General features: G+C 36.3%; 1 protein-coding gene across 1 annotated transcript; it reads right to left on the reverse strand.

The window, feature by feature from the left end:
• Positions 1-11,729: 11,729 nt before the first annotated feature.
• On the reverse strand, positions 11,730-12,197 carry LOC132620203 (uncharacterized). Its single transcript, XM_060334895.1, has one exon. The coding sequence runs from the start codon at positions 12,195-12,197 to the stop codon at positions 11,730-11,732; it is 468 nt and encodes a 155-aa protein (XP_060190878.1).
• Between the last annotated feature and the right edge of the window lie 201 nt (positions 12,198-12,398).

Here is a 12,398-nt window from a genome sequence, read left to right on the forward strand (position 1 = left end):
TAGTTGAGTCTCAATTAGCCACTGGTATAGGGGAGCCAAGGACTTAAAGAGGGAAGCATACTCATATTGAAAGGAAGTTGTAACTAAGTAAGATTTTATTTTAGTCTCATGCTTATGAGTTATTTTGTAATGATGTTAAGATAGGAGGAGAGGAAATTGGAGGAAAGATTCAAATATGGATTTGAAAATATTTTGAATAGTGGATTAGCTTGAGATATGATCATCAGTATGTTGTAAGTATAATCTTGTGATAGGGGAGAACAACGATGGTAAGAAAATGTTGTATACAAGTATATAAGGAATGGTGCTGAGGATTGTTGTATGAGTCGATTGGAGTCCCATTTGAATATAGATCCCTTGGCTATGGTATTTTTGACGCATCGGATGAGTAATCTGAAGTAAAGTAATTAATGAGAATAATAATCCATTAGCAAGGAAATGCTATGACAAACTATCTGGGCGCTACCATAGGTGGAACTATGATGACAATGCCAGGAATTAAGGAGTCCGACCAAAGAATTAACAAGGAAATGAGATTATATGTATGTAAAATCAATTAGTACTAAGAGGGATAATTTAAAGTAGCACTAAAGAAGCAAGCAAGGAAAAGTGCCACAACCGAATAAGAAAGTTGTCTACTAGCAGAGAAATAGAAGGCTAAGAAATAGGAGGGACTAAGTCAATGGAAGGTGAAGTCATGGAAGCAGACGAAGATAAGATTGCAGGAAAAGAATTCAAGGATATAAATAAAGGAGATGGACATTTAAGGAATTAAGAGATCCGCTTGATTGATAAACCGAAATGACAAATGAGTGTGTCAAACTATGGGAAAGACATATTAAGTGAGAATCGGGCAAAGGTTAAAAGTAGAAGGAGAACCCCAAAGGAAATGATTAAAGGATATTGCGTTTGATTAGATCAATCGGTGACGATGAAACCTCGTGGAACAAGAAACATGATGGCTCTTATTGGACAAGGAACAAATGAAGGTTACAGACAAAAGAAAGAATGAAAAGATTCGAATTCGCTGCATGACTAGGAATCTTGGTTATTTTTCAACAGATTTCTGAATTCACCCCTAAGTTAATAGCCGAACTAAGGATCAGAAACTTTAAGAGTAAATTGAAGGGAAGGAATCATTAAAGAAGAGGTTTGAGATGTTTTTGATAGAAGTACAAGAATTACCGTTAGTTAGCCAAGTGCCAGAAGTCCAATTAAAGGAAAGAGAAAGTAAGCGAGACATTTTGGTGTTAACCTAGTTAAAAGATAAAGTACCGCAAAGATTAATTTGACTGCCATAGAAAGCAAAGGATGCTAAAATATGACCAGTATTGAGGTTATATCTAAGGGGGGAAGAATAAGAATAATTAAACTCCAAGAAGACAAAGGCCTGGGATATCTGTAAAACGTAAGAAAAATACGGGGGATCGAAGAGAACAAGAATTTCTAAATAAAAGGAAGATGGGATCAAAATTGGATAAAAGTATGTGGTAAGCACGGGATGAAAAGGCATACAAGAGTGTAAACAATGAAGGCTGAAGAGGCAATGAGAACGATAAAGCATAAAGAGTTAATAGACAGACATATAATAAGAAAAGAGATGACCTTGAGTACGTGCGTAAATTTTGGCCACGAAAGAAGAAGGATAAACTGCGTAATTTGGATAAATTCAGTTTTAAATGAGCAGGTAAGTAAAGTAAATACCGACAAATACAGGCGAGAACATTGACATCTACCTCAGAGCGAACTCTACCTCAACATTCGAGGACGAATGTTTTTGAAGGGGGGGAGGATGTTACACCCCACACTTTCGGAGCATGAGCATGTCACGTACTTCACCATAGTAATGGAGTATCGAAGACTTCCCATGAAGTTTTGGAAGGTACAAGCCATGGAAAGTACGTAACAACGAAGTAAAAGACGAATTACGATCTCGTAAGTCGTAACCGGGAAGGATAATCTTGAAAACACAAGAACATGACCATTATTAAGTATAATAAATGGTAAATAGTATGTAGGGGAGCTTTGGAAGATTCCGGAACCAATAAAATCAAAGAAAACAAGTTTGTAGAAAATTTGAAAAAAGTTGGCAGAATTAAGGATAAAATTTTGGGTCAACTTTGGAGGGGTATATCTCCAGGTATATGAGGAGTTTTATTTAATTCTGGAGAAACATTTCACATTGCTGAAATAGTTTCTCAGGATAGTGTCTAGCACGACTCAAGTCATATTTACTAAATATATTATCGTAGTAATATTTAGTTTACTAGTGCTGTCATTATACTTTGCTAAATAAATTATTATTATTATTATACTAGTTTATATTGTGGTTTTCCCAACAAAGGATGCCATTAAATTCATTTGCGGAGGTGAACAGAAGATGATTAAGAGCATATTCGGTAGATTTCTTTTACATGTCTATCCAGGAGAAATATTAATCACAAAAATGCTGCTGGAAGGATCGAGAGTTATATGTCAAGTGAAGGTTAAGGAACGTAACAAGTTGGTCTTTTCGAATTTGTGGATCTTGATCGTTTAAGTTTATTTCTGTGAGTGTTCATAGCTCATCTCACAATGAAAGAATATTTTGTATAATAAATTTAAGTCGTACTTTATGCTATCTATTTACACATTTTGGATTCATAGATCTTGACCATTTTAAATCTAAAAGAAAAGCACATTTTTCTGCTTCCTTCTTAGGAGTAGCAAATTTTATTTCCAGAGAATATAGGCAACAAAGAACATGTTCTTTGGTTTGTAGCAATTAAGACACAAATTTTTCTTTCCTTTTTTTTGCTTTATTTTTTTAAATTCGTATTTATCCAAATCAATATTTGAAGTTCCTACCCAGTTCATGATTTTTAATTTGAAATTATTAACAAATGTCATCACAGCTTTAAAGTTTATTATCATTATCTAGACACAAAGTTTATCTTGAAATGAATTTTGCAAATGTTCTTTTTCTAGAAAAATATAATCCAATCTCAGCTTCTGATTTTTTTGCTTCAGTTATATATAAATGATGCAGCCACACTGCATAGTAAGTTTTAGGCTCCTCCTCCACACTTAAGATCATCAATTGATAGGGAGGCTGAGACTGATTTTGACTCAGCTATTCACATGCAGATCGATAACAAGCACAGTATAGTTACTAAGCTATTGATTCCATTAGGTTCACACCAAATGGCCGCTGGATCGTATCTGACGTACACATTAGTCATGTATGTATATTTTATAAAATACTCTCAAGTTTTGTTAGTTAATGTTATGTTGATCCCATTTACAATTAGTCCATGTAGTTTTTGAAAGTGCAAGGGGGGGGGGGGGGGGGGTTGAATTGTGACTTTTTCGCTCAGACAGTCGACTATCTGAGAACACTAGTCGACTATAACGTAATGCAGTAATAAAAGTGCAGAATATAAATGACACATATATTTTATACTGGTTCAGATTCAATGTGAATCCTAGTCCAGTCCCCTTGGGTTGCAAGGGTGTTCTCTGCAGCTCTTTGTAAATGTTTTGGTACAATGATTTATTTGAATGAAGCTCCTACGTCTACACTCAAACATTTGTAATCTTTTTGATACAATGCCTCACAAACTATTATATATCTCTCCTTTCTTTTTTGTTCACACTATATCACTCAAGAATACAATGATTGTGAAAAGTAAAGCAGAGAGCTTGAGAGTATGAGACGAATGTATGATTTTTCTTCGTCCTTAGAGTCTTGAATATATAGTCATCAAGTGATTAGCCGTTAGACTCTTTTTTAGCAGAGATGTCAACCCAAGAGATTTGATCCTTGTAAATTAGGAATATTGAGGATCCTAATTTCCAAGAATAAAGCAAGAGCTCATTAAGACTTGTAACGATGCTTTCCTTCTGTGGTATCATTCTAGTTGGCGGATGCTTGTTTCCTCGTGCGTCGTTGATATGTAATAAAAGTTGTACAGCTGCCTTCTTTATCCGTTATTTGCCTTGTTGGAGTGGTACTTGTTTCCTTGTATAGCAGATTTGATTTAATACTTGAATTTCCATGATTGTGATAATTTAATTGATTGGGTAAAATCTGATTCTTGTTCCAAAAATACGCAGTAGCTTATTTTCATTGAGCCTTGAATTTCTTTCCTTATGCGGCTGACTTAGGCTTGTACTTCTATCAAGCCAACTGAACTCCTTTTATCCATTGGGCTTATCTGTCCAATCATTTTGATTGATCCTTTGAGTATAGTACCTACACAACAATTTTTCATCATTAAAATCATAACATTAACAATCTCCCCCTTTTTTATGATGACAAAAAAATACTCAAAGTGAGTGTAAGTGATGTGGCGTGATTTTACGCCACTATCGATGCTTTTTAACTATAAGTTTTACTTGTTTTTAAGCAATTCTATGTCATTTTACGTAGTTTTTGTCATGTTTCAGGTAATACGAGGTCCCTGGAGCCTAAGTATGGAAAACAAGCAAAAAAGTTGCAAAAACTGGAAATAACTGGAGGTTCTGGAAATTATTGGCGAAATATTGCTCTGCGCGGTCGCGCAGTAAGTTCACGCGTTCGCGGTCACGCGCGTCCGTGACTCTGCGCGAACGCGCAGTAAGTTCACGCGTTCGCGGTCATGCGCGTTCGTGACTCTGCGCGATCGCGATACTTTTTCACGCGTTCGCGATACATAAACGAAGCAATTTCACGCGATCGCGCAGTGACGTGGCGCGATCGCACTGAAGGTTTTTCGGGAATTTTCAACCAGAACCTGGGATTTGACGATTTCTTCCATTCCAGTTCATATAAATAGAAAATTAGGGCAAAACATCAGATATCTTTGGCAGCTCCCACAAGTTGGAAGCTAGGGTTCCTACAAAAATTGTTCTTTCTTCTTTTTAATCCTTGTTGATGGAAATCTCTTGGTGATAATTAAGATTGACACTCTTGTTGTGCTTATTTATTCATTTGCATTGTTCTTAATCAAGTAAGTTTTGCTATTTTAATTATTCTTGTTCTTGAATGTTTTCAAGGGATTAGCTAACCTTTGAACTCGCCCATTTACTTTGTTTGAAACTCGAAAGAGGAAAAACGGAGTTGGGATAGGATAATTAACATGAATTTGGGGCGTTAACCCTCATCTAATGGAAATTGACCTAGGAATAGGCAATACCAATTGTAGCCATATTCGGGTGCTCTTAATGCTCCTAATTGCTTGAGGGATCTTCAATTGGGTAGTCTAGTTAATCTTCGGAAGAAGTTAATTTAGAGTCATTATCCGAGGCTAAATAACATAAACTTGCTATTATTTACAATTCGTGAAATAGATTGAATCGTTACTTGAGAAGTAGTTTCCCTCCTTCTATTCTTGTTGCCATTGATCAATTTACTTGCTTTCTAGATTAGAATTTATATTTCCATATTTTATAAAAACCTTATCAAAAACCACCATTGATGCGTTCGGGCATAGCTATTATTAGTGATAATTCCTAATCTACTTAAATCACCTACATATTGTTCTCTGTGGGATTCGACCCCGACTCATAGTTGGGTAAAATATATTTGCATACGACCGTGCTCATTCTAATTAATAGGGTGGATTTGGACGTTATCAGTAAGCGTAGTCAACTTCCCTGTTTAACCTGTTGATTCCATTTCTTGAATAATACTCCCCCTGAATATGGGAGTAGAAGACTTCTCCCCCTGAATAGTTGACTCATCCAGACTAGACTTTTTCTCCCCCTTTGGCATCAATCAAAAAGAAAGACACACAGCAAACCCAAAATAGCAACAAACATAATGAAGTAATAAGAGGGTTAGATTATAAGGCTGAACAGACAGCCACAAACTATAGTCTAGTGCTAGTAAGGAAAAATATGCAAAAAGAACACAGTTAAGATGGACTTATGTCCAAAACCAAAAGATTGTCTTAAACAAACAGGACAAAACACAATTAATCCTGCTCCCCATCAGACTGCTGCTCCTGCTGTTGCTGAGCAAAGGGCCGAAGGAAGTACGCTAGAGTGTTAACCATAGCATCCTTCATGGCATCCAGAGTTGCAATCAACTTAGCAGGAAGACCATCAACACTACCTTGCAGCTTGATAGCCAACTTACCTGCTTCCCTTAAGCCACCATCAATCTTAAGGCGCAGTCGAACAACATCAGCACTAGCATCCTTAGAGAGATCCGTGACCCTTTCCATATGAAAATGAGTGGACACAAGGAGATCTTTGAGGGAGTCAAGTTTGTCATCAAGGACTGAGAGCTTAGCAAGAATATCAAAAGAGTGATCAGATAGGAGGTTCGAGGAGAAAGGTTTGGATTGTTGGAAAACAGGAGGACAGGGATTTTCAGGTTCCTTATCCACATCCTTTTTGAGAACCCACACATCATCCACATAGACATATCCCATGCTAACAAATGCTTTATAGTCATAACATTGTTTAATAAATATAGGAGGGTGGTCATCAAGATTAACATGATGGGCTTCCATAATGCGAGTAATGAGTATACCATAGGGCAAGTTAGTAGAATCAGAAGTAGATTCTAACATGTGGTTCATGACTAGGGAGGAGAGGTGAAGCTTACGTTTTTTAACCACACAATAAGTAAGGAGAGTATCACGCTGAGTAAGGGTCAACAAAGAGCCCACACTGGGAAGGATAGTAGTAGCAACAATGTAAGCAAGCACACGGGTTTCAAAAGACAAATATTTGGGGCCTAAGTGAGTGGGCAAGGAACCATTTGAGTCAAGAGAAATAGACCACTTAGCCTCTTCATAAGTGACCTCAAAATCAGACGTCCAAGAGTTACGAGACAAAACAGAAAATCCAGAGCTTTTGATATTGAACATTTCGTCAAAACCAGCATTGTTAGACAGAATATGAGTGCCAAAAACAAGAGTTTCAAGTTCATCATCCTTTGTATCTCTAATATTAGCATAAAACAAGCGAATATGATGTTCATAAACTCGAGGAGGTGCATAGGAGAAAAGATTTACCCAACCTTGAGCATAAAAAAACTATTGAATATGACAATGTAGTGACGAGATGACATCAAAATCCACAATTCAACCATAAGCAAAAGATTTATCTTTAAGGGAGTGATATAGATCAGAGTTTGGTGTGGCCAGAAGTTTCGACGGTCAAGAAAGGCATTTTCATAGTTGAACTTAAATTTCTTGGAAGACTCACCATACCCTTCAGTTGAATGTTCACGTTTACTAGAGGAACAACGAGACAACGAATTTGTAGAGTTGTGAGGAGAGAAATCTGAGCCATCAGATTCTATACGAACAGGAGATGAGGCTTTTCCTTTGTTCTTGTTTCTCGAGCTTTTGCGAGTGGAAAGAGAGGAATGTTTCTGTGTTTTAGCCGTAGATTGAAATGAGAAAAAAAAACTGTTGAGTGAAGAATAATGGAGGGATGAATGGTTTATAGGGAGAGGGAATGGTTATGGAAGAAGAAGGGTTTATGGGGAAGTGGGAGAGGTAGTGGGAGAAAGAAAAGACGACAAGGAGTGATGATGATATTTATGGGGAGGCGAGAATTGGGGAAGGAGTAGGGTGCGGTAATCAATGAAGGGACATAAGCAAATTAGAGACAGGAAAATTAATCAAGTTACCAAAAATAACGTAGCTATATAGGTCTATCAATAATTCCTAGAGATTCTCTAAGCATGCAAAATCTTTCCTCAAGTAAAGGTATTGTAAAAATATCAGCAAGTTGATTTTCAGTGGAAACAAATTGTAATTCAATGGACCCCTTGATAATATGATCTCTAATAAAATGATGTTTAATATCTATATGCTTTGCTCTAGAATGATGCATAGGATTTTTAGACAAACATATAGCACCAGAATTATCACAGAAAATTTTAACAGGCTTAAATAATAGATCATAATCACTTAGTTGATGCACCATCCATAGAAGTTGAGCACAACATTGCCCAACAGCAATATATTCAGCTTCAGTAGTAGAGAGGGAAACACATCCCTGTTTTTTGCTATGCCAAGAAATTGATGATTTTCTAAGTAATTGACATGAACCATTTGTGCTTTTTCTGTCATCTTTATCGCCTGCAAAATCAGCATCAAAAAATCCTTCTAGGTTGAAGCGATTAGTTTTGGGATACCATAATCCATAGGAAATTGTTCCAAGTAAATATCTAATTATTCATTTTACAGCACTAAGGTGAGATTCAATAGGAGCTGACTGAAAACAAGCACATTTGCAAACACTAAACATGATGTCCGGTCAACTAGCAGTAAGATACAGTAGAGAGCCTATCATTCCTCTATATTTAGTTTCATCAACTGCTTTACCTGTATCGTCTTTGTCAATGGAACATATAGGACTTAGCATCACTTAGACCAAATTTGTGAACAAGCTCCTTTGTGTACTTACTTTGACAGATAAATATTCCTTTGTCAGATTGATGAATTTGAAGCCCCAAGAAAAATGTTAGTTCGCCCATCGTACTCATTTCGAATTCACTTTGCATGAGATCAGAAAATTCCCTATACAAAGAGGGGTTAGAACTTCCAAAAATAATATCATCTACATAAATTTGTATGATTAAATTTCCAGATGAGGATATTTTAATGAAAAGTGTTGTATCAATCTTTCCTCTAGAGAATCCATGTTTTACTAAAAAGGTGCTCAGTCTATCATACCAAGATCTAGGAGCTTGTTGAAGAACATATAACGCCTTACTTAGCTTGAACACATGATATGGGAATTTAGGATTTTCAAAACCAGGTGGCTATTTCACAAAGACTTCTTCTTCAACAAATCCAATTAAGAAAGCACTTTTAACATCCATTTGAAATAGTTTAAAACCTTTAAAAGCAACTTAAGAAAGCAAAATTCGAATAGATTCTAACCGTGCAACAGGAGCGAATGTTTCATCATAGTCGACTCCTTCCTGTTGTGAGTAGCCTTGGGCAACCAGTCGAGCTTTATTTCTCACAACTTTGCCTGCTTCATTTAACTTGTTTCTGAACACTCATTTTGTTCCTATTACTGATCCTTTTTCAGTCCTGGGAACTAGATTCCATACTTTATTCTTATCAAACTGATCTAGTTCTTCTTTCATTGCCTTAATCCAATGATCATCCTTTAAAGCCTCATCTACTTTCTTAGGCCGATTTGTGATATGAGAGCTAGATTTGCATTATTTTTACAAGATGCTCGAGTCTTCATTCCTTCATTTATATCCCCAATGACAAAATTTTTAGGATAATCAGGCTCACTTCTCCATTTGTTTGGAATACGTCCAATTGTAATATTAGTCGACTCATCAGCAGAGGTAGTTTCTTTTAATGAGAGATTCTGATCAGTTGAAAGAGTAGTCGTAGTGACTAAAGACTGGCAAACATCTTCATCTGCAGACCTTTCTTTCTTGACCAAACGGTTAGTAGCATAAAAAATAACATGAACAGATTATTTAATAGATTTAGTGCGTTTATTGAAAATTCTATAGGATCTACTATTATTCGAATAACCAACAAAAATACCTTCGTCACTTCTAGCATTAAACTTACCAATGTTGTCCTTTCCATTATTGTGCACAAAGAATTTGCACCCAAATGAGTAAAAATAGCTAATATTAGGTTTCTTACCATTCCATAGCTCGTAAGGGGGTTTCTTTAGAATAGGTCGAATCAGACACCTGTTCAATACATGACATGCTGTGCTTACAGCTTTTGCCCAGAAGTGATGTGGCAGATTGTGTTCTAAAATCATTGTTCTAGCCATGTCTTGTAAGGTTCTATTCTTTCTTTCAACGACACCATTTTGCTGAGGAGATCTTGGTGAGGAAAAATTATGAGCGTAACCTTGTTCATTGCAGAAGTCCTCAAAGGCCTTGTTTTTAAATTCTCCTCCATGATCACTCCTTATGGAAGTAATATAGTATCCTTTGTCACGCTAAATTTTCTCACAGAAAACTTAAAGTTCTTTAGAGTATCATCTTTATGAGCAAGAAATACTACCCAGGTAAAATGAGAGAAATTATCAACAATAACGAAAGCATACCTTTTTCCTCCAATACTAGCAGTTCTAGTAGGACCAATAAGATCCATGTGTAGAAGCTGCAACGGTTTAGAACTAGATACAATATCTTTGGAATTAAAAGAACTTCTTGTTTGCTTACCTTTCTGACGAGCATCGCAGATATGATCCTTTGAATAGTTTATTTTAGGCAGGCCTAAAAACCAAATCATGTTTGGCTAATTTTTCAATTGGCCGCATACTAACATGTCCAAGTCTCTTATGCCAAACCCAAGGATCTTCTCCTATTGAAGCCAAATAAATATGTCCAGCTGGACTTTTAACAGAGTCAAGCACATACACATTTCATGTTCTACTTCCTGGAAGAATTTCGTTTCCAGTTTTGTCTTCTATAACACATCCAGTCTTTTTGAATCTTACCTCTAAATCAGAATCACACAACTAACTGATACTTAAGAGGTTATATTTGAGTCCTTCAACAAGATAGACGTTAGAGATATCACAAGAATTATTAAAATAAATTGTTCCTGTACCAATTACCGTTCCTGTTGAATTGTCACCAAAAGTAACTAGTCCTCCATCAAAGTCTGCAACTGATTTGAACAAGCTTTTGTCGCCTGTCATGTGACTAGAACACACACTATCTAGATACCATTTCCCTTTTGATTTCTTCTTGTGGTGTTCCTGCAAAACAAGGTAGTTACTTTCTTTTAGGTACCCAAGCTTCCTTGGGTCCTTGAGGGTTAGTGCTTTGATGATTAGTCTTGGGCTTTCATATCCAACCTGGAGAAGGTGCGTAACGAAATCTACATTGAAGATATTTGTGACCTATTTTTCCACAGCAAAAACATTTTTGAGAAAAGTGTTTTTCAGAAAATGACTGAGTAGTCTACTTATGAAAGTTTCTTAGAGACTTCCTTTCAGTAGTTTGAAAACTTTTATTAGACTGATTTGTCTCCTCATAACTGGTTGACACACCTTTAGATGTTTCAAGGGTATTACTATTACTGATAGGTCTTTTCCCAGTGAACTTGTTGTTACGAGTCGATTTGTTAGATCTAACTGAGCTATGATTGTTGGACTTGTGCAACCCATTAAGTTGCAGTTTCAAGTCCTCAACTTCTTCTTGAAGAAGATCCCTTTCTATTTCAACTACTTCTAGTTTAAGTTCCCAGTCCCTTCTTTCTCTCTTAAGCTTTTTATATTCATTAAACACCCTATTTAAGTCCTCAAGAGTTTGATCAAGCAACTCTTGAGTTTCACTACAGTTGGAACAGTGATAGGGTCTTACCTCGCTAGTTTCGCCAATTGCCATGAAGCAAATGTTCTCCATTTCTTCTTCATCATCTTCAGAGACTTCATCTTCACTCCAACTTCTGAATGCTCATTGTCTTTGATAGTTTTTTGATGATTTCCTCTTTGCATCAGGGCATTCAGATGCAATGTGACCATATTTTCCACATTCGTAGCATTTTCCATCATTTCTTTGAACAGCAGAGGATTTACCTTTTCTGAAATTTGAATTTCCTTTTCTATTGTTTCTCGATCTTCTCATGGCTTCAATCACATTCCTAGAGATCATAGCCACTTCTTCTTCCTTAAACTCGTCATCAGATTCTTCAACCTGAGATTTGAAGGCAACCATTTTCTTCTTTTCGTCCTTCTAATATCTTTGAATATGATTCGTTTCAAAATCCATCAGATTTCCTCTTAGTTTGTTATGTGTAAAATTATCCAGATTTCCATCTTCTAAACACAATCGCCTTTGGTTTCCAAGTCTTGGGTAGACTTCTGACAAGTTTTCTCACTTGTTGAGAATTGGTGTAAGTCACTCCAAGAGATTTAAGTTCACCAATGATTTTGCTGAATCTGATGAACATTGATTCAATGTTCTCATCATCCTTCATGCTAAAAGCTTCATAATCGTGCCTTAGAGCATCAATTTTGGTTTCTCGTACTTTTGATGTTCCTTCATATGTGATTTCAAGTTTCTCCCACATTTCTCTTGCAGTTTCGCAGTTTGATATTTTGGCATACTCTTCTCCACTAACTGCACAGTATAACAAAGCTTTTTCTCTAGCATTTGTTGATAGAGTCTTCTGTTGATCTTTAGTCACACCATGTGACTCTAGACCAATTTTTGTATTTATATCTTTTCCATCCACATTTGGAATAGGTTTAGGTCCTTTCTTGATCATAATCAATGCTTGATAGTCTGTTGATTGCACAAAGATCTTGAACCTTTCTTTCCAATGGTAGTAATGTTCACCATTGAATTAGGGTGGTCTCGTTGTGGAGTGCCCATCTTGTAAAATTGCTTCAGAGATTTGATATGCAGCCATTTGATCTTTTCTCACTTGCGGTTAACCAATGAAGTGTGAGACCTTGCTCTGATACCA

The sequence above is a fragment of the Lycium barbarum genome, chromosome 11 (assembly GCF_019175385.1).
Source record: "Lycium barbarum isolate Lr01 chromosome 11, ASM1917538v2, whole genome shotgun sequence".
NCBI classification, from domain to species: Eukaryota; Viridiplantae; Streptophyta; class Magnoliopsida; order Solanales; family Solanaceae; genus Lycium; species Lycium barbarum.

Excerpts from the sequence above, each read along its gene's own strand:
- LOC132620203 (XM_060334895.1), bottom strand. The coding sequence starts at position 12,197 with ATGATCAAGAAAGGACCTAAACCTATTCCAAATGTGGATGGAAAAGAT.